Consider the following 22,329-nt stretch of genomic DNA (forward strand, 5'->3'; position numbering starts at 1 on the left):
TGCTGTGGGTCTCCAATTAAATGGATATCATTTCTGTTTTCTGAGTGCTAAAGCTTTCCAGATACAGTATACCTTCCTGAAAGCTGGAGTCTCATACTTAGAGGATATTGTGGCAGTAATTAAAGGACAGTAGTATTTATGTTAATAGGAAATAAGTATAAGAAATATCCTATTAAATGACTAATATGTAATTATACGGTAGGAATGCTACTGTAATACTGACAGTGACCTCACCTAACAGTACTCAGCTGATTGTACTATTGTTACGGTTTCCAACAGGTGTGTCCTCTTCCTGGTATCGCTGCCATTTCTTCAAAGTAAAGGTAAGTGGTGAGCCAAGTGACATGAACATGACATCATAACAAACAAGCCATTACCTGTCATGACTTTATCTTTTCAGACCTTTACTGTTGAAGATGTGGCTGAGTTTGTGTGTGTCTACATGTACACTGAGTGCACAAAACATTAGGAACACCTGTTCTTTCCATGACATAGACTGACCAGGTGAATCCGGGTGAAACCTATGTCCCTTATTGATGTCACTTGTTAAATCCACTTCAATCAGTGTAGATGAAGGGGAGGAGAAAGATTAAAGAAGGATTTTTAAGCCTTGAGACAATTGAGACATGGATTGTGTATGTGTGGCATTCAGAGTGTGAATGGGGAAGACAACATATTTAAGTGCCTTTGAACGGTGGTATGGTAGTAGGTGCCAGTTTTTGTCAAGAACTGCAACGCTCCTGGGATTTTCGTGCTCAACAATTTCCAGTGTGTATCAAGAATGGGCCACCACCCAAAGGACATCCAGCCTACCAGACAACTGTGGGAAGCATTGGAGTTAACATGGGCCAGCATCCCTGTGGTACGCTTTCGACAATTTGTAGAGTTCATGCCCCGACGAATTGAGGCTGTTCTGATGGCAACTCAATATTAGGAAGGTGTCCTTAATGTTTTGTACACTCAGTGTATGTGTGTATTTGTGTATGTTGTCTCTGTGAGATTTGATTTGTAGTAAGAGTATCTGAACCATGATGTATTCTATTCAGTAGAAGGGAATCTACCAGACAGATGAGAGAAAGGGCAAAAGTGGCAGCTAAATTGGGAAGTGAAAACTAAAATAGAGAAGTCACCAAAAAAGACCCTGCCTAATGTCTACCCTCACACCCACACAACTCCACAACCTAACTCTCTGGCATATCCCTCCCGTGACCTCTCTCCCTCTCTCTCAGATGTCACCATGGTGATAGGAGAGGTGGGCGGGGCTGTGACTATCCCCTGTACCTCAGACCTCAGTGAGAACCATCTGGTCTTCATGTACGTACAGAGACCTGGTTCCAACGGAAATAATTCCCAGTTCATTAATGGCTACCATATGAATAAGCTCTTAGACCCTAAGGAGTACACTTACCGTACGGAAGTAGACCCCAAACAGCTAACAATGACGCTGTCGAGTTTATTGCCGTCAGATGAGGGGCTGTACGAGTGTCACATTCAATACCAAAACAAGAAGAAGCAGGAGAACATACAGCTCAATGTGACAGGTAACCTTACCTCAGTTCAAACTCTCTTTCCGTGTTTGTGTTTAATTCATTTTTCTATTTTATTCTCCCACATGTGAAACATGGCTTTCTGGATGAAAGAGAACATTATTTTTTGCTGTCAGATGTGTGCTTGTAATAGCCCAAACCATAGATACATTCACTAAAAATAAAATACAAAAAGAAAGCTGTAAATTGGTTATCACCTAGACAGACTGTCTCTCAGCTCTGAGAGAGAGAGAACGTGCTGTTTTGGCTATCACTTAGACAGGCTGTCTCTCAACTCTGAGAGAGAGAGAGTGTGTTTCTTTGCCCTTTGTGTTTTCAGGAAGTAAAACTAAGATAACATAAAATCCCTTCCTATTGGTCCATAACAGCATTTTCTCTTTTCTTTCCACTCTCGTCCCTCTTTATCTCTATATCTCTCCCCCTCTACAGCCAACTACAGCATCCCCATTGTAACGGTGGCCTGTGACAACGTCAGTTGCTTGGGGACGTGTTCCTCTGACAGTGGTTACCCTCTTAGGGACATTGAGTGGAGCCTAAACCCTCCTCTGAACCAGAGCCAATGGAGAGTAGTGAACAGCAGTGAAGTGAGAGACCCGGCCTCTATGCTGTTCTCTGTCTTCAGTTCCATATCCGTCAACTGCTCCTCCGGACTCCGGCTGAACCTCAGCTGTGCTGTAAGGGGTGCCCTCTCACAGGAACACACTGTCTGTGAGTACTGAGACAGTGTGTCTCTATCACTTTGTCCTTAAAGGAAAACTCCACAAAAAAATATCTCAAATACAGAGATGCGCCTCCCGGGTGGCGCAGTGGTCTAGGGCACTGCATCGCAGTGTTAGCTGCGTCACCAGAGTCTCTGGGTTCGCGCCCAGGCTCTGTCGCAGCCGGCCACAAGCGGGAGGTCCGTGGGGCGACGCACAATTGGCATAGCGTTGTCCGGGTTAGGGAGGGTTTGGCCGGTAGGGATATCCTTGTCTCAGTATGTAAAATGTAATAAAAATGTATGCGCTCTGGATAAGAGCGTCTGCTAAATGATTAAAATGTAAAAATGTACAGAAGTCATCCCGTTATGATGCATTTTGCACCATATAATGTACGATGCAAAATGCATCATATGGGGATGACTTCTGTGTTTTGAAAGTTATATAACTTGGAAACTTGATTGCTGACAAGGAAAACATTTTGGGACTACAGTATGTCAATCAAATGTATTTATAAAGCCCTTTTTACATCAGCCGATGTCACAAAGTGCTGTACAGAAACCCAGCCTAAAACCCCAAACAGAAAGCAATACAGATGTAGAAGCACGATGGCTACGAAAAACTCCCTTGAAAGGCCGGAACATAGGAATAAACCTAGAGAGGAACCAGGCTATGAGGAGTGGCCAGTCCTCTTCTGGCTGTGCCGAGTGGAGATTATAACAGAACATGGCCAAGATGTTCAAACGTTCATAGATGACCATCAGGGTCAGGTAATAATAATCACAGTGGTTGTGGAGGATGCAACAGGTCAGCACCTCAGGAGTAAATGTCAGTTGGCTTTTCATAGCCGATCATTCAGAATTAGAGACAGCAGGTGTGGCAAAGAGGGAGTCCAAAACAACAGGTCCGGGACAAGGTAGCACGTCCAGTGAATAGCCCTGACCTGTTCACTGGAAGTGCTACCTTGTCCCAGACCTGCTGTTTTCCATAACCGCAGGCAGAACAGTTGAAACTGGAGCAGCAGTATGACCAGGTGGACTGGGGACAGCAAGGAGTCATCAAGCCAGGTAGTCCTGAGTCATGGTCCTATGGCTCAGGTCCAGAGAGAAAAGAGAGAGAGAAAGAGAGCGAGAAAGAGAGAGAGGAGGAGAAAGAGAAAGAGAGAAAAAGGGAGAGAGAGAATTAGAGGGAGCATACTTAAATTAACACAGGACACCGGATAAGACAGAAGAAACAATTCAGTTATAACAGACTGATCCTAGCCCGCCGACACAAACTATTACAGCATAAATACTGGAGGCTGAGACAGGAGGGGTCGGGAGACACTGTGGCCCTGTCCGACGATATCCCTGGACAGGGCCAAACATGCAGGATATAACCCCACTCACTTTGCCAAAGCACAGCCCCCACACCACTAGAGGGATATCTTCAACCACCAACCTATTAACCTGAGACAAGGCCAAGTATAGCCCACGAAGATCTCCTCCACGGCGTCAACCCGGACAGGAAGATCACGGCAGTGACTCAACGTACTTAAGTGACGCACCCCTCCTAGGGACGGCATGGAAGAGCACCAGTAAGTCAGTGATTCAGCCCCCGTAATAGGGTTAGAGACAGAGAATCCCAGTGGAGAGAGAGGAACCAGCCAGGCACAGACAGTTTTGGCAGTTTGTCGCTCCAGTGCCTTTCCGTTCACCTTTACACCCCTGGGCCAGACTACACTCAATCATAGAACCTACAGAAGAGATGAGTATTCAATAAAGACTTAAAGGTCGAGACGGAGTCTGCATCTCTCACATGGATAGGCAGACCATTCCATAAAAATGGAGCTCTATAAGAGAAAGTCCTGCCTCCAGCTGTTTGCTTATATTCTAGGGACAGTAAGGAGGCCTGCTTGTTGTCACAGTAGCGTATGTATGTACGGTAGGACCAAATTGGAGAGATAGGTAGGAGCAAGTCCATGTAATGCTTTGTAGGTTAGCAGTAAAACCTTGGAATAAGCCCTACCTTTAACAGGAAGCCAGGGTAGAGAGGCTAGCACTGGAGTAATATGATCACAGTTTTTGGATCTAGTCAGGATTCTAGCAGCCGTATTTAGCACTAACTGAAGTGTATTTAGTGCTTTATCCAGATAGCCGGAAAATAGAGCATTGCAGTAGTCTAATTTAGAAGTGATGAAAGCATGGATACATTTTTCTGCATAATTTTGGGACAGAAAGTTTCTGATTTTTGCAATGTTACGAAGATGGAAAAAAGCGGTCCTTGAAATATTCTTGATCTGTTCGTCAAAAGAGAGATCAGGGTCCAGAGTAACACTGAGGTCCTTCACAGTTTTAATTGAGATGCCTGTACAACCATCAAGATTAATTGTCAGATCTAACAGAAGATCTCTTTGTTTCTTGGAACCTAGAACTGGCATCTCTGTTTTGTCCGTTTGAAAGTAAAACATTTGCCTTTTAGTGAGTTTGGTACACATCCGGTGGATAGGTAGCGGTTTATTAAGTTCAACATAGGTGGGCCAAGCATAGGAAGCAGCTCTTTCAGTAGTTTAGTTGGAATAGGGTCCAATATGCAGCTTGAAGATTTAGAGGCCAAGACAATTTTCATCAATGGGTCAAGAGATATAGTATTAACAAACTTGAGTGTCTCCCTTAATCCTAGGCCCTGGCAGTGTTGTGCAGACTCAAAACAACTGAGCTTTGGAGAAATATGCAGATTTAAAGAGGACTTTGTAATTTGCTTTCTAATGATCATGATATTTTTGTCAAAGAAGTTCATGAATTGATCACTGCTAAAGTGAAAGCCATCCTCTCTTGGGTAATGCTGCTTTTTAGTTAGCTTGGTGACAGTATACATATTTTCTTTTGGATTGTTCTTATTCTCCTCAGTTAAGTTGGAAAAATAAGATGATCGAGCAGCAGTGAGGGCTCTTTGATACAGCACAGTACTGTCTTTCCAAACTAGTCGGAAGACTTCCTTTTTGGTGTAGCTCCATTTCCGTTCCAATTTTCTGGAAGCTTGCTTCTGGGCTCGGGTATTTTCTGTTTACCAGGGAGCTAGTTTCTTATGAAAAATGTTATTTGATTTTAGGGGTGCGACTGCATCTAGGGTATTACGAAAGGTTAAAATGAGTTCCTCAGTTGTAATAAAAGGGTGGTCCAATAGTCCAGGATTACGAGGAAAAACATTAAGATCCCAAATGTTTATTCCACGGGACAAAACTAGGTCCAGAGTATTACTGTGGGAGTGAGCAGGTCTGGAGAAATGTTGGACAAAACCCACTGAGTTGATGATGGCTACAAAAGCCTTTTGGAGTGGGTCTGTGAACTTTTCCATGTGAAAATTAAAGTCACCAAAAATGTGAATATTATTTGCCATTGTCACATTCCTGACCTATTGTTCCTTTTTCTTTTATTTATTTAGTTGGTCAGGGCGTGAGTTGGGGTGGGTTGTCTTTGTGTGTTTTTGTATTGTCTAGGGCACAGGTGTCAAACTCATTCCACGGGGGGCCGAGTGTCTGCGGGTTTTCACTCCTCCCTTATACTTGATTGATGAATTAACATCACTAATTAGTTAGGAACTCCCCACACCTGGTTGTCTAGGTCTTTATGGAAAGGAAAAAACAAAAACCTGCAGACACTAGGCCCTCCGTGGAATGAGTTTGACACCCCTGGTCTAGGGTGTTGTATGGTTTAGGGGGTTAAGTAGAGTAGATGGGTTAGTGTTCAGTGTAGGTGTCTAGGAAAGTCTATGGTTGCCTGAATTGGTTCTCAATCAGAGACAGCTGGTTATTGTTGTCTCTGATTGGGAGCCATATTTAAGGCAGCCATAGGCTTTAGCTGTTTGTGGGTAATTGTCTATGTTGAACGTTTGTTGCTTCACGGTTGTTTTGTTTTCAGTTTATGTATAGTGTTCGTTTTGTGTTTTCTCTCTCTTCTAAATAAAGAAGATGTATTTTTCACACGCTGCGCCTTGGTCCACTCTCTCTAATGAAGACGATCGTGACAGCCATGACTACAAGGTCCCGATAGGAATTCAGGGAACTCAGTGAGGAACGCTGTATATGGCCCAGGAGGCCTGTAAACAGTAGCTATAAAAAGTGATTGAGTAGGCTGCATAGATTTCATGACTAGAAGCTCAAAAGATGAAAACGCTGTCGTTTCTTTTTTTGTAAATTGAAATTTGCTATCGGAAATGCTAGGAACACCTCCTTTGTGGGATATGGTCACTAGTGTAACCAGGAGGAGAGGCCTCATTTAACACAGTAAATTCATCAGGCTTAAGCCATGTTTCAGTCAGGCCAATCACATCAAGAGTATTATCAGTGATTACAACTGCCTTGGAAGTGGATCTAACATTAAGTAGCCCTATTTTGAGATGTGAGAACACAATCGCTTTCAAAAATGACAGGAATGGAGGAGGTCTTTATTCCAGTGAGATTGTTAAGGCAAACACCTGTTAAATTTTGCCCAACCTAGATTGAGGCACAGACACGGTCTCAATGGGGATAGCTGAGCTGACTACACTGACTATGCCTGTGGCAGACTCTACTAAGCTGGCAGGGTGGCTAACAGCCTGCTGCCTGGCCTGCACAATATCTCATTGTGGAGCTAGAGGAGTTAGAGCCCTGTCTATGTTCATAGATAAGATGAGAACAACCCTCCAGCTAGGATGGAGTCTGTCACTCCTCAGCAGGCCAGGCTTGGGCCAGTTTGTAGGTGAGTCACAGAAAGAGGGCCAATTATCTACAAATTCTATCTTTTGGGAGGGGAAGAAAACTGATTTCAACCAGCGATTGAGTTGTGAGACTCTGCTGTAGAGCTCATCACTCATCACTCACTGGGAGGGGGCCAGAGACAATTACTCGATGCCGACACATCTTTCTAGCTGATTTACACCCTGAAGCTTTGTTGCGCTTGGTGACCTCTGACTGTTTCATCCTAACATTGTTGGTGCCAACGTGGAAAACAATATCCCTATACTCTCTACTCTCGCCAGTTTTAGCTTTAGCCAGCACCATCTTCAGATTAGCCTTCACGTCGGTAGCCCTGCCCCCTGGTAAACAGTGTATGATAACTGGATGATTATTTTTAAGTCTAATACTACGGGTAATGGAGTCGCCAATAACTAGGGTGTTCAATTTGTCAGCTAATGGTGGGAGGCTTCTGCGTCTTAGACCCCGTAACGGGTGGAGGAGAGACCAGAGAAGACTCGGACTCTGACTCCGACTCGTTGCCGGTTGAAAGTCTCTGTCGGCTGAATGAGCGACACCGGTTGAGCATTCCTACAGCATTTCCTTCCAGAAGCCATGAGAAAGTTGTCCGGCTGCGGGGACTGTGCGGGTGGGTTTATACTAACGTTACTATCTGTACTTACTGGTGGCACAGACGCTGTTTCATCCTTTCCTACACTTAAATGACCATTGCCTAACGATTGCATCTGAAGCTGGGCTTGCAGCACGGCTATCCTCGCCATAAGGCGATAGTTCTCCTGTATATTATGAGTACAACGACTGCAATTAGAAGGCATAATGTTAATGGTACTACTTAGCTTCGGCTGGTGGAGGTCGTGTAGAAACATGTCGAGGGTGAAAAACTTGAATCAAAAATTAGAGCGAGGGAAAAATATAAAACAGGAATTGAAAAGTAAAAACCGTAAAGTTGTCAGGTAGCAAAGAAACAATAGCAACAAACCGCACAGCAGCATGTAAACAAGTCCACAAGTTATGTCAACAATGGACTAATGAAACAAATACCAAAATATAGTTTTGGATGTGAATTTCCTTGAAATGTGTACCTTTTTTAAATTTATGTCAAGCAATTTAAAATGAAAAGCAACATGTTATTCTCTTCTACTATAGGCTGGCCTCAGACAGGCTCTCCTGATGTGTATGTGACCTCTGCCGTTGTGGCTGGTGCTGTTGCTCTGCTGTGTTTCCTGCTGGCTGGGCTGTTTGTCTTCAAGGAAAGGAAGGCTCGGACAGCCAGAGTTGATCAAGGTAACTCACCTACAATAGTGTAAAAACACAGTATTGGCCCTTGGAAATGAGACAGATAAAATAGAAATACCTACTATACATCATCACATTTCTCTTTTTTATCTGAGAAATGTAGTCAGCAACCACGTTCGTTTTTAATAATATTGTCAGTGCTTTAGACACTAAAATGAAATGTGCTGCTTTGTTTGTGGACCTGTTGTTCTTGACATTTTATTGAATAAGTTGTTCTCAATAGGCCTGAGCTCTGACGCCTGTTCATGGTTTCATGATTATCTTAGTGACAGAACTCAGGCCAACGTGATTGATGGGGTTAAGTCTGAATTTCTTGAAGGTGTACAACAGCGGTTGATTTTGGGACCTGTTCTCTTTAGTATTTACATAAACACCATTGGTCAATCTGTTAAAATACATCTATTTAGCAAGGCAAGTCAGTTTAGAACAAATTCTTATTTTCAGAGACAGCCTAGGAACAATGGGTTAACTGCCTTGTTCAGGGGCAGAACAACATATTTTTACCTTGCCAGCTCGGGGATCTTGCAACCTTTCAGTTACTAGTCCAACGCTCTAACCACTAGGCTACGCTGCCGCCGCAGATGTACACGGATATATGCGCATGATAGTATTATGTATGCTACTTACCTGACGGAGCTGCATCAAAACTAGAATCAGATTTTAGAGCTATGCAGGAATCCATTGCTGATTTCAAACGTGTGCTTAATACGCCCAAAACAAAATAAAGTATGGTTCTCCAACCGAACGGAATGCAGCATATAAAGAATTGGGAACGTTATTTATATGAATTTGACCTTTAAATAACATATAGATGAGCTGTAAGAGAAGATTTAAAGTGATCTTTTTCTACAGAAACAGATTGTGCCTTTCTCTAAGCAGTAGGAAGCAGATCATTCAGTCTATCTTTGTATCTGTTCTTGATAAAGTACAGCTGCTACTACTCTTAAACCTTTGGATGCCATCTACCATAGTGCCCTTCGTTTTGTTACAGGTGACAGTTTTGATACTCATCACTGCATCCTGTATCAAAAGGTTGGCTGGACTTCGCTAAAGACCCATAGATCTCAACATTACTCCGTTTTGATTACAAGGCCTGACTTCATAAACTTCCGTCTTATCTAAATTTGCTGTTGGAGTATAGATACCTGAGATGCCTAATCCGCTCACAGGATTGGTTAACTCTTGAGGTTCCTAAGGTCTCCACCGAGCTAGGTAAATCTGCTTTTAGTTTTAATTATCGTATTTTTGGAAAAAATTCAAAATACATTTCATCTTGATGTTCTGGTACAGTTTGAGCAACTTAAAGTATTTGATTGGGGACATATTTATGAAGGAATCTAACTGTTTTTCTGGGTGATTTGTGATGTTTTATTTGTGCTTCCCATGACTGTGTTTATATATACAGTACCAGTCAAAAGTTTGGACACACCTACTCATTCAAGGGCTTTTATTTATTTTTACTATCAAAACTATGAAATAACACATATGGAATCATGTAGTACCCAAAAAAAGTGTTAAACAAATCAAAATATATTTTAGATTTTAGATTCTTAAAAGTAGCCACCCTTTGCACACTCTTGGCATTCTCTCAACCAGCTTCACCTGGAATGCTTTTCCAACAGTCTTGAAGGAGTTCCCACATATGTATGCTGAGCACTTGTTGGATGCTTTTCCTTCAATCTGCGGTCCAACTCATCCCAAACCATCTCAATTGGGTTGAGGTCAGGTGATGGTTGAGGCCAGGTCATCTGATCCAGCACTCCATCACTCTCCTTCTTTGTCAAATAGCCCTTACACAGCCTAGAGGTGTGTTGGGTCATTGTCCATTTGAAAACAAAATGATAGTCCCACTAAGCGCAAACCAGTTGGGTTGACGCATTGCCTTAACCAGCATGGCTACAACAGCATTCTAAGTGTGCCTTGAATTCTACATAAATCACAGACAGTGTCACCAGCAAAGCACCCCCACACTATCACACTTCCTCCTCCATGCTTCACGGTGGGAACCACACATGCAGAGATCATCCGTTCACCTAATCTGCATCTCACAAAGACACAGCAGATGGAACCAAAAATTGCAAATATGGACTCATCAGACCAAATGACAGATTTCCACCGGTCTAATGTCCATTGCTCGTGTTTCTTGGCCCAAGCAAGTCTCTGCTTCTTATTGGTGTCCTTTAGTAGTGGTTTCTTTGCAGCAATTCGACCATGAAGGCCTGATTCAAGCAGTTTCCTCTGAACAGTTGATGTTGAGATGTGTCTGTTACTTGAACTCTATGAAGCATTTATCTGGGCTGCAATTTCTGAGGCTGGTAACTCTAAAGAACTTATCCTCTGCAGCAGAAGTAACTCTGGGTCTTCCATTCCTGTGGTGGTCCTCATGAGAGCCAGTTTCACCATAGCGGTTGATGGTTTTTGCGACTGCACTTGAAGAAACTTTCAAAAGTTCTTGAAATTTTCCAGGTTGGCTGACCTTCATGTCTTGAAGTAATGATGGACTGTCATTTCTCTTTGCTTATTTGAGCTGTTGCTGCCAAAATATAGACTTGGTATTTTACCAAATATGGCTATCGTCTGTATAACACCCCTCGTCACAACACAACTGATTGGCTCAAATGCATTAAGAAGGAAAAAAAATCCACAAATTAACATTTAACAAGGTGCACCTGTTAATTGAAATGCATTCCAGGCGACTACTTCATGAAGCCGGTTGAGAGAACGCGAAGATTGTGCAAACCTGTTATCAAAGCAAAGGGTGGCTATTTGAAGAATCTCAAGTCTCAAATACATTTTGATTTGTTTAACACTCTTTTGTTACTACATGATTCCGTAAGTGTTATTTCATAGTTTTGATGTCTTCACTATTATTCTACAATGTATTTTTTTTTTAAATAAAGAAAAACCCTTGAATGAGTAGGTGTTCTAAAACTTTTTACCAGTAGTGTGTGTATATATATATAGTTTAGGAATAATGTGTATATTTATGTTGTATATTCAGAGTGCGTATGTAAAAGAGACTTGGGTGTCAATATGTATTCCCTGTTAAAATAAAGGTAATATCAAACATGTATAAATACATCCTGTGTTTCCAGATGCGGAGGAAGCAGCAAGGCCAGCCGAGTGAGTATGTTTCATTGTTTCACTCAAACTCAGAAGACAAAGACAAGATCAAAAAGTTGACTTTGGTTTATATAACCTCTGCAGCTGACCTGGCCAAACAATTCAAAATGTTTGTTTTGTTAAAATCTACCTTTTCATTCCTCTCTTCTCTTTCTTCCTGCTTCACAGAAGAGTACAGCTCACCTGTAGGAACCTAGATTCTTAATGGAACTTGGAGTCTGTAATATTGCACATTTGGAACGCAGAATATGGAAGGTTATTTTATTGACATGATATCAATAAATCTGAAGTGCTGCCTTCTGATGGGACCAGGGGAAGGTCACTGAGGTGATCTAAATATTGCCTGGACTTGATGTTGTTGAAAATGAGGTTAACTTTCCTCTCCACGCTGGAGGACAGGCTGGACATGAGAGGTGTTTTCATGATGTTGAGGAAGACTGGGAGCTGTATAAATATTTAACCAGTATGTTCAAATGACTGAGTTCCAATGAAGAACGAGACATGCAATGACTGTCCTCAATGTGTGCACTATTGTAAGGCTTGGAGTTATCCAGGGAAATGTGTTAGTCAACATACATGTGGATTAGGACTAATAACCTGCACTGCACTTAAACAGAGTGTGCACTTATCAGGGGTTGACTGTATTCAACTGACTCATGTGCAATTGTAAACTGTGTAACTGTGAAGCTATCTGTGTATTAACCACAGTTTATGCAGTACAGACATGGCCACGACTTGGGGCCTGGTTCCTCTAGGTTTTTCCTAGGTTCCTGCCTTCTAGGGAGTTTTTCATTATCTGCGTCTGTATTGCTTGCTGTTTTTGCTAATGTAAAAAGGGCTTTATGAAGTACATTTGAGCTGATGAACGGGGGAAGTGAATGTGTTCGTCAGGAGACAAACTTATATTCCAGTTCCTATACCTGCATCTACCAGTAAGACTGAGTACATCCCACATGTTACTGCCAGTGTGAACTGGTTTTAAGGAACTACATAACATGTGCTGGTTGTTCAGTGAGACAGCAAAAGATGAATGATGAATAAAAAAATACTTACTGATTATTTCAGGATTTAAAAAAAATGGGTGAATCTTTGATATGTATGCTACATATTTATGACATATGTTGTTCTCATGTAAAATAATCTTGAAGGCTACATAATATTTGTATCCTATTTTTGATAAGTTATGAATAAGTTATTTGTGTTAAATTATGTTTTTTCGAATTTATATTAGTGCATTTTCTATTTTCTCTGCTTTGATATAATTAAAGTGACAAAGCTGTTGACAAAATTTGTTGAATTTTCTAAATCATTTCAATTTTCTAAATGAGTTACATAACTTTTGGATTGCCCAAACTCAGTAACTTAATCTGATTACTTTCAATTACATTTGGATTACTTTCCCCTTAAGAGGCATTAGAACACAGGTGTAAAACTCATTCCACAGAGGGCAGAGTGTCTATGGGTTTTAGCTCCTCCCTTGTACAGTACTTGATTGATGAATTAAGGTCACTAATTAGTAAGGAACCCCACACCTGGTTGTCTAAGTCTTTATTAAAAGGGGGGGAAAAACTAAACCCTGCAGACACTATGTGTTACATTTTCTCCTGCCACACCCTCTACTGCTCATCCTGAGTCTCATTGACCTGCCTCCACTCCCCCAGTGCTCTCTCCCTGTGTGTGTGTGTGTGTGTGTGTGTGTGTGTGTGTGTGTGTGTGTGTGTGTGTGTGTGTGTGTGTGTGTGTGTGTGTGTGTGTGTGTGTGTGTGTGTGTGTGTGTGTGTGTGTGTGTGTGTGTGTGTGTGTGTGTGTGTGTGTGTGTGTGTGTGTGTGTGTGTGTGTGTGTGTGTGTGTGTGTGTGTGTGTGTGTGTGGGCAGAGACAGGTGTCCTGGAGTCAGAGCAGATCCCCACCAACTGCAACCTGTCCATAATCAAGACCTCTACAAATCCTCAGCCCTGCCACTTCCACGCTGTCAGATCGTAGTCTCTGCTCAGTCAGTCTATGTTTCTAGCTGTTTAGATCCTGTTGTGCCCGTTTTCCCTTGCCTGATGCTGGTTTCCTCTCCGCTACAGTTCTGCCTGATCTGACTCTGGTTCCAGTCCCACGTCACGTCATCCTGCTTCTCTGTCCTGGATTCCCCACTCTACTGCTCCCTTGGATTCCCCCTCCGGACCTGCTTACCCTGTTCCAACCCCTCTCAGCCTCCGCACCTGGTTTCCTGCAACCCGCCCAAGCTTCACCTGGCCTGCACTCCACCTTCCCCCTGTGTGTTAATACATACCTTGGTTACTTCATCCCAATCTCCTCGTCTGAGTCTGCTCCTGGGTTCCCCTGTTCCACTCCGCGTAACACTAGGCCCTGCACGGAATGAGTTTGACACTCTTCCAATAGAAGAAGGCAAAAAGGATCCATCAAACGCATAGGGGTCTCTGACTTACGGTCAGACTCGATCAGGTGGAACAAACTTACACTGTGCCACTTTTCCATGCTGAATTGAATGTCATTGAGAACACAATGTATTTTTTCGCAAACATCCTTTCTGAATTTAAAAGTAATCTAGTTTTTCAAAAGTATCTAATCTGATTACACAATAGTTTTGCTGGTAAAGTATCTGATTACCTTTTGTTTTCTGTAATCAGATTACATGTAATCAGTTACTCCCAACCCTTGTTATTGGTATAACTCCCCAACACCAAATTGCAGTATCAGTGTTCACCAGCAGATATCAGTCTCACCACATATTTATGCTGAGCCACTCTACTGACCATTATTATAGGTAAATCCACTATCACCAAGCAACCAGTCTTATCCATGCTAAGGACGTTTTACTGTATGTGTAGATCCACTGTGTTGTTCAATGCCATTTCTTCCACCTTTGTCTCTACTGCAATCAGCTTGCTTGATTGCCTCTGAGAGGATTTAAGAGATGGGGAAGATGGGAGAGGAGAGGAAAGAGAATAGAACAGAAAATATACTGTCTCCAATCAGCAGATATAGTTTCCATGTGTATTGGGACAAGAGAGCAGTCTGGTCTGGATACTCTGACACCACTTATTGTTTACACAAACCTTGAGACCAGAGCCAACTCACACAGTAGGGAGAAACCACATCTCTACAACTCTTTTTCTCTCTCTCTCTCTCCCACCCCCTTCGCTCCTCTTCCTCATCTCTACCCTACTTCTCCATCTCTCCCTTCAATATTGTGCCAGTCTGTCCCTACCATGTTTACATTAAACAGCACAATTACGTCAACCTGCTTAGACTTCAGGAATGTAACTCCCTCCCTCCTGCCCTCCCTCTCTCCTTCCTCTCCCTCCCTCCCACCTGCCTGCCCTTCCTCTCCCTCCATCCCTCCCGCCTGCCTGCCCTTCCTCTCCCTCTCTCCCTGGTCTAACCAGAACAAAATAAATAGAGACAGAGTGCCTCCACTCATCCTCCTGGTAGACACACACCATGTTTTTCTGAGTTTAACCATAAACACGAGTAAATTAACCAGTTTGGCCTGCTTCTGCAGACATACAGGAGTAGTTAGAGGAGTCAGAAAGAAGCTGATGTAATGATGGTGGAACCCTTGAAAATCCTTCCATTTTACACACATCTACAGACCACTGAGCTGGCACAGCTTACTGTCTGTTTTCGTTTAGATAGATTCAACCTCTGCTCCAGTCTGCTGTGGCCGATACCATACAACAGCCTAATAAGATTATTCCACTTCAGAATCATTAGATCTGCCTTTGTGACGCTAATATCACGCCATTTCCTGTTGAATGCGGAACGTGGGAGGGCTTGGTTTGTTGTTTTGGAAAGTTTGTTCTTTTGAAAAGTTTTAATGAATATATACATTTTTTATTTTTCTTTGTTTGCTCTTTTCCATATTATGTTTATCTCTAATAAGCTACCCAGGAAAGGGCTGAAAATAGACCATATTAATATACGTAGCCTTAGAAATAAGGTTAATTAAATTAGTAACTTGCTCAAATCAGATACATTCATACATTAGCCATTTCTGAGACTCACTTAGATAATTCATTTGATGATACAGCAGTAGCAATACAAGGATATAACATCTATAGAAGAGAAGGGAAGGAAGCCAGTGACTCCCGTAACAGGGTCAGAGGCAAAGAATCCCAAAGGAAGAGGGGAGCCAGTGACTCCCGTAACAGGGTCAGAGGCAAAGAATCCCAAAGGAAGAGGGGAGCCAGTGACTCCCGTAACAGGGTCAGAGGCAAAGAATCCCAAAGGAAGAGGGGAGCCAGTGACTCCCGTAACAGGGTCAGAGGCAAAGAATCCCAAAGGAAGAGGGAAGCCAGTGACTCCCGTAACAGGGTCAGAGGCAAAGAATCCCAAAGGAAGAGGGGAGCCAGTGACTCCCGTAACAGGGTCAGAGGCAAAGAATCCCAAAGGAAGAGGGGAGCCAGTGACTCCCGTAACAGGGTCAGAGGCAAAGAATCCCAAAGGAAGAGGGAAGCCAGTGACTCCCGTAACAGGGTCAGAGGCAAAGAATCCCAAAGGAAGAGGGGAGCCAGTGACTCCCGTAACAGGATCAGAGGCAAAGAATCCCAAAGGAAGAGGGAAGCCAGTGACTCCCGTAACAGGGTCAGAGGCAAAGAATCCCAAAGGAAGAGGGGAGCCAGTCAGGCAGAGACAGCTCAGTCATTTTCTTTTTGTAAAATGAAATTTGCTGTCGTAAATGTTAGCGACATCTCCATTTTTGCGGGTTGCACAGGGGATATGGTCATTAGTGTACCAGGAGGAGAGGCCTCATTTAACACAGTAAATTCATCAGGCCTGAGGCATGTTTCAGTCAAGCCATGATCAGTGATTCGTTTATTGACCATTACTGCCTTGGAAGTGAGGGATCTAACATTAAGTTGCCCTATTTTAAGATGTGAGATATCAAATCAAAATCAAATCTAATTTTATTGGTCATGGTTAGCAGATGTTAATGAGAGTGTAGTGAAATGCTTGTGCTTCTAGTTCCGACAGTGCAGTAAAATCTAACAAGTAATCTAAAAATTCCCCAACAAATACCTAATAAACACAAATCAAAAGTGGTGAAAGAGAATATGTACATATAAGTACATGGATGAACGATTGCCGAGCGGCATAGGCAAGGTGCAGTAGATGGAATAAAATACAGCATATACATGTGATGTGAGTAATGTAAGATATGTAAAACATGTAAGTGCCATTATTTAAAATGGCATTTTTTTAAATGACTAGTGATCCATTTCTTAAAGTGTCAGTGATTGGGTCTCAATGCGTTAGTGACTGCTGTTTGGCAGTCTGATGGCCTGGAGATAGAAGCTGTTTTTCAATCTCTCTGTCCGAGCTTTGATGCACCTGTACTGACCTCGCCTTCTGGATGATAGCGGTGTGAACAGGCAGTGGCTCGGGGTATTATGGTCCTTGATGATCTTTTTGGCCTTCCTGTGACATCGGGTGCTGTAGGTGTCATGGAGGGCAAGTAGTTTGCTCCCGGTAATGCGTTGTGCAGACCGCACCACCCTCTGGAGAGCCTTGCAGTTGAGGGTGGTGCATTTGCCGTACCAGGCGGTGATACAGCCCAACAGGATGCTCTCGATTGTGCATCTGTAAAAGTTTGTCAGGGTTTTGTGTGACAAGCCAAATTTCTTCTGCCTCTTGAGGTTGAAGAGGCGCTGTTGAGCCTTCGTCACCACACTGTCTGTGTGGGTGGACCATTTCAGTTTGTCTGTGATGTGTACGCCCAGGAACATGAAATGTTCCACCTTCTCCACTGCTTTCCCTTCGATGTGGATAGGGGGCTGCTCCCTCTGCTGTTTCCTGAAGTCCACGATCATCTCCTTTGTTTTGTTGACGTTGAGTGAGAGCTTGTTTTACTGACACCACACTCCGAGTGCCCTCACCTCCTCCCAGTAGACTGTCTTGTCATTGTTGGTGATCAGGCCCACTTCTGTTGTGTCATCTGCAAACTTGATGATTGAGTTGGAGGCGTGCATGGCCACGCAGTCATGGGTGAACAGGGAGAACAGGAGATGGCTGAGCAGGAGGGGGCTGAGCACGCACCCTTGTGGGGTGTTGAGGGTAAGTGAAGTGGAGATGTTGTTTCCTACCCTCACCACCTGGGGACGGCCCGTAAGAAAGTCCAGGACCCAGTTGTTGGACAGGGCGGGGTTGAGACCCAGGGCCTCCAGCATAATGACGAGTTTGGAGGGTACTATGGTGTTGAATGCTGAGCTGTAGTCAATGAACAGCAATCTTACATATGTATTATTTTTGTCCAGATGTGATAGGGCAGTGTGCAGTGTGATGGCGATTGCGTCATCTGTTGGACTTGTTTAGCCTTTCAAGGACACACGTTCCGCTAGCGGCACACCCCCCCCACCCCCACTGAAAAGGCAGAGCCGCGAAATTCAAAAAATATATATTTTTTAAATATTTAACTTTCACACATTAAAGTCCAATACAGCTAATGAAAGACACAGATCTTGTGAATCCAGCCAACATGTCCGATTTTTTAAATGTTTTACAGGGAAGACACAATATGTAAAGATGTAAATCTATTAGCTAAAAACACATTAGCATAATCCACCATCTTTTATTTGTCCACCAACACCAGTAGCTATCACCAATTCGGCTAAACTAAGATATTTATAGCCCCTAACCAAGAAAAAAACTCATCAGATGACAGTCTGATAACATATTTATGGTATAGGATAGGTTGTTAGAAAAATGTGCATATTTCAGGTAGATGGCATAGTTTACAATTGCACCCACCGTCACAAATGGACTAGAATAATTACAATGAGCAACGTGTTTACCTAACTACTAATCATCAAACATTTCGTAAAAATACACAGCATACACTAATCGAAAGACACAGATTGTAAGGGCTGTTGTCCTCCTCTTCCTCAGATGAGGAGAGGAGAGAAGGATCAGTGGACCAATACGCAGCAGTAGGAAAATAAGCCTTCTCTTTATTTTAATACGACGGCAAAACGAAAACAAAAACACTTGGAAAATTACAAAAATAAGAAAACGACGTAGACGAAACCTGAGCATGAACTTACATAACTACACGTAGAACTCACGGACAGGAAACAGACTACATCAAACGAACGAACAACCAAACAGTCCCGTATGGTACAGACATCGACGACACAGGAGACAATCACCCACAAACAAACAGTGAGAACACCCTACCTAAATATGACTCTCAATTAGAGGAAAGCGCAAAACACCTGCCTCTAATTAACCTGTCTAGGATCAGCGTGGCGCTAGCGGCACACCCCCCCCCCCCCCCACTGAAAAACCAGTGCCGCGAAATTCCCAAAAAATATTTTTTTAAAATATTTAACTTTCACACATTAAAGTCCAATACAGCTAATGAAAGACACAGATCTTGTGAATCCAGTCAACATTTTTGATTTTTAAAATGTTTTACAGGGAAGACACAATATGTAAAGATGTACATCTATTACCTAAAAACACATTAGCATAATCCACCATCTTTTATTTGTCCACCAACACCAGTAGCCATCACCAATTCGGCTAAACTAAGATATTTATAGCCCCTAACCAACAAAAAAACTCATTAGATGACAGTCTGATAACATATTTATGGTATGGGATAGGTTTTGTTAGAAAAAAGTGCATATTTCAGGTAGATGGCATAGTTTACAATTGCACCCACCATCACAAATGGACTAGAATAATTACAATGAGCAACGTGTTTACCTAACTACTAATCATCAAACATTTCGTAAAAATACACAGCATACACGAATCGAAAGACACAGATCCTGTGAATACAGACAATATTTCAGATTTTCTAAGTGTCTTACAGCGAAAACACAATAAATCGTTATATTAGCTTAGCACATAGCAATTAGCAGCCCAGCATTGATTCTAGCCAAAGTGAGCGATAAAAGTCAACATCGCCAAAAGATATTAATTTTTTCACTAACCTTCTCAGAATTCTTCCGATGACACTCCTGTAACATCACATTACAACATGCATATACAGTTTGATCGAAAATGTTTATATTTAGCCACCAAAATCATGGTTAGACAATGTGAAATGTAGACAAGCTGGTAAAGAAAAAGTCCTTGCGCCACTTAGACAGTGATCTACTCTTATACATAAATACTCATAAACGTGACTAAAAAATATAGGGTGGACAGGGATTGATAGACAATTTAATTCTTAATACAATTGCGTTATTAAATTTTTTAATTTATCCTTACTTTTCAATACAGTTTGCGCCAAGCGAAGCTACGTCAAAAAACATGGCGTCCTAAGCCACTAAAATGTTTCGACAGAAACACGATTTATCATAATAAAAATGTCCTACCTTGAGCTGTTCTTCCATCAGTATCTTGGGCAAAGGATCCTTTCTTGGGAGAAATCGTCTTTTGGTGGAAAGCTGTCCTCTTGCCATGTGGAAATGTCAACTGCGTTCGGGATGAACTGAAAAGCATGCCCAACTTTTCACATCGTTGCAAAAATAAATGTCCCAAAATCGCACTAAACGGATATAAATTGCTATAAAACGCTTTAAATTAACTACCTTATGATGTTTTTAACTCCTATAACGAGTGAAAAGATGACCGGAGAAATATAACAGGCTAAACTAACGCTTGGAACAGGTGCGCGCCGGTGTCCTCTAGGCTCATGACGCAGCTCCCAAAGAATGACTAGCTTCAGGGTTTTTTCATTTGTAGGGCCTGTGAACGCGCAATCGACCCCGTTGGAATCGTCATCACGTAAAGGCATCCAGGGGAAGACGTAAGAAGTGTCCGTATAGTCATAGCAACGACAGTGCCCTTTTAACTGACTTCAGAAGAGTGGCCAACATTTCTCAAATCTGACTCCATGTCAGGGAAATTGCTGTAGAATGGGCTCTGTTCCACTTAGAGACAAAATTTCAACTCCTATAGAAACTATAGACTGTTTTCTATCCAATAATAATAATAATATGCATATTGTACGATCAAGGATTTTGTGGGAAGCCGTTTAAAAAATTAGCCAAATTAGCATAAATAGTCTAAACAGCGCCCCCATCCCCAACAGGTTAAGAGCCATACCAGGCAACCCAAAACCAACATAGAAACAGAAAACATAGACTGCCCACCCAAAACTCACGCCCTGACCATCATACACATACAAAAACAGAAAACAGGTCAGGAACGTGACAGAACCCCCCCCTCAAGGTGCGAACGCCGGGCGCACCAGCACAAAGTCCAGGGGAGGGTCTGGGTGGGCATCTGACCACGGTGGTGGCTCAGGCTCCGGACGCTGTCCCCACACCACCATAGTCACTCCCCGCTTCTGTATTCCCCTCCCAATGACCACCCTCCAACTAAAACCCCCTAAATGAACGGCCAGCACCGGGATAAGGGGCAGCACCGGGACAAGGGGCAGCACCGGGACAAGGGGCAGCACCGGGATAAGGGGCAGCACCGGGATAAGGGGCAGCACCAGGATAAGGGGCAGCACCAGGATAAGGGCCAGCACCTGGATAAGGGGCGGCACCGGGACAAGGGGCGGCACCGGGATAAGGGGCGGCAGGTCCCGGCTGAGGGACTCTGGCAGGTCCCGGCTGAGGGACTCTGGCAGGTCCCGGCTGAGGGACTCTGGCAGGTCCCGGCTGAGGGACTCTGGCAGGTCCCGGCTGAGGGACTCTGGCAGGTCCGGCTGGACGGCTCTGGCAGGTCCTGGCTGGACGGCTCTGGCAGGTCCTGGCTGGACGGCTCTGGCAGGTCCTGGCTGGACGGCTCTGGCAGGTCCTGGCTGGACGGCTCTGGCAGGTCCTGGCTGGTTGGCTCTGGCAGGTCCTGGCTGGACGGCTCTGGCAGGTCCTGGCTGGACGGCTCTGGCAGGTCCTGGCTGGACGGCTCTGGCAGGTCCTGGCTGGACGGCTCTGGCAGGTCCTGGCTGGACGGCTCTGGCAGGTCATGGCTGGACGGCTCTGGCTGGTCATGGCAGGACGGCTCTGGCTGGTCATGGCAGGACGGCTCTGGCTGGTCATGGCAGGACGGCTCTGGCTGGTCATGGCAGGACGGCTCTGGCTGGTCATGGCAGGACGGCTCTGGCTGGTCATGGCAGGACGGCTCTGTAGGGAGGAGACGGAGAGACAGCCTGGTGCGTGGTATAGGCACTGGCTGCGCTGGAGAGGAGGAAACAGCTGGAGAGAGAACCCGGAGAGACAGCCTGGTGCGTGGTATAGGCACTGGCTGCGCTGGAGAGGAGGAAACAGCTGGAGAGAGAACCCGGAGAGACAGCCTGGTACGGGGGGCTGCCACCGGAGGACTGGTACATGGAGGTGGCACCGGGTATACCGGACCGTGAAGGAGGACACGTGCTCTTGAGCACCGAGCCTGCCCAACCTTACCAAGTTGAATGGTGCCCATAGCCCTGCCAGTGCGGCGAGGTGGAATAGCCCGCACTTGGCTAAGCACGCGTACTGGGGACACTGTGCGCTTTACCGCATAACACGGTGTCTTACCAGTACGACGCCCTCTCACTCCACGGTAAGCACGGGGAGTTGGCTCAGGTATCCTACCCGGCTTTGCCACACTCCTCGTGTGCCCCCCCCCCCCCCCCCCCCCAAGAAATTTTTGGGTCTGACTCACGGGCTCCCAACCGCGTCGCCGCGCTGCCTCCTCATACCAGCGCCTCTCTGCCTTCGCTGCTTCAAACTCCGCCCTGGGACGGCGATATTCCCCTGGCTGAGTCCAGGGTCCTTTACCGTCCAGGATCTCCTCCCAAGTCCAGGAGTCCTGGTTGCTCTGTTGAGCTTTCCCTTGCCGCTTGGTCCTAGTTTGGTGGGTGATTCTGTAAGGGCTGTTGTCCTCCTCTTCCTCAGATGAGGAGAGGAGAGAAGGATCAGTGGACCAATACGCAGCAGTAGGAAAATAAGCCATCTCTTTATTTGAATACGACGGCAAAACGAAAACAAAACACTTGG

General features: G+C 44.1%; 1 protein-coding gene across 1 annotated transcript in view; it reads left to right on the forward strand.

Moving 5' to 3' along the window:
• The window catches only part of LOC129821877 (T-lymphocyte activation antigen CD80-like), a 15,286-nt gene extending 2,681 nt beyond the window's left edge, over positions 1 to 12,605 (forward strand). Inside the window, exons 3-8 of the mRNA XM_055879593.1 lie at positions 280 to 323; positions 1,230 to 1,541; positions 1,977 to 2,255; positions 8,106 to 8,243; positions 11,351 to 11,378; positions 11,547 to 12,605. Of these exons, the coding sequence (XP_055735568.1) occupies positions 280 to 323; positions 1,230 to 1,541; positions 1,977 to 2,255; positions 8,106 to 8,243; positions 11,351 to 11,378; positions 11,547 to 11,583 (838 nt within the window). The 3' untranslated portion in view covers positions 11,584 to 12,605. The remainder of the gene's footprint in view (positions 1 to 279; positions 324 to 1,229; positions 1,542 to 1,976; positions 2,256 to 8,105; positions 8,244 to 11,350; positions 11,379 to 11,546) is intronic.
• Positions 12,606 to 22,329: the final 9,724 nt, after the last annotated feature.

This window comes from Salvelinus fontinalis, chromosome 24 (assembly GCF_029448725.1).
Source record: "Salvelinus fontinalis isolate EN_2023a chromosome 24, ASM2944872v1, whole genome shotgun sequence".
NCBI lineage: Eukaryota > Metazoa > Chordata > Actinopteri > Salmoniformes > Salmonidae > Salvelinus > Salvelinus fontinalis.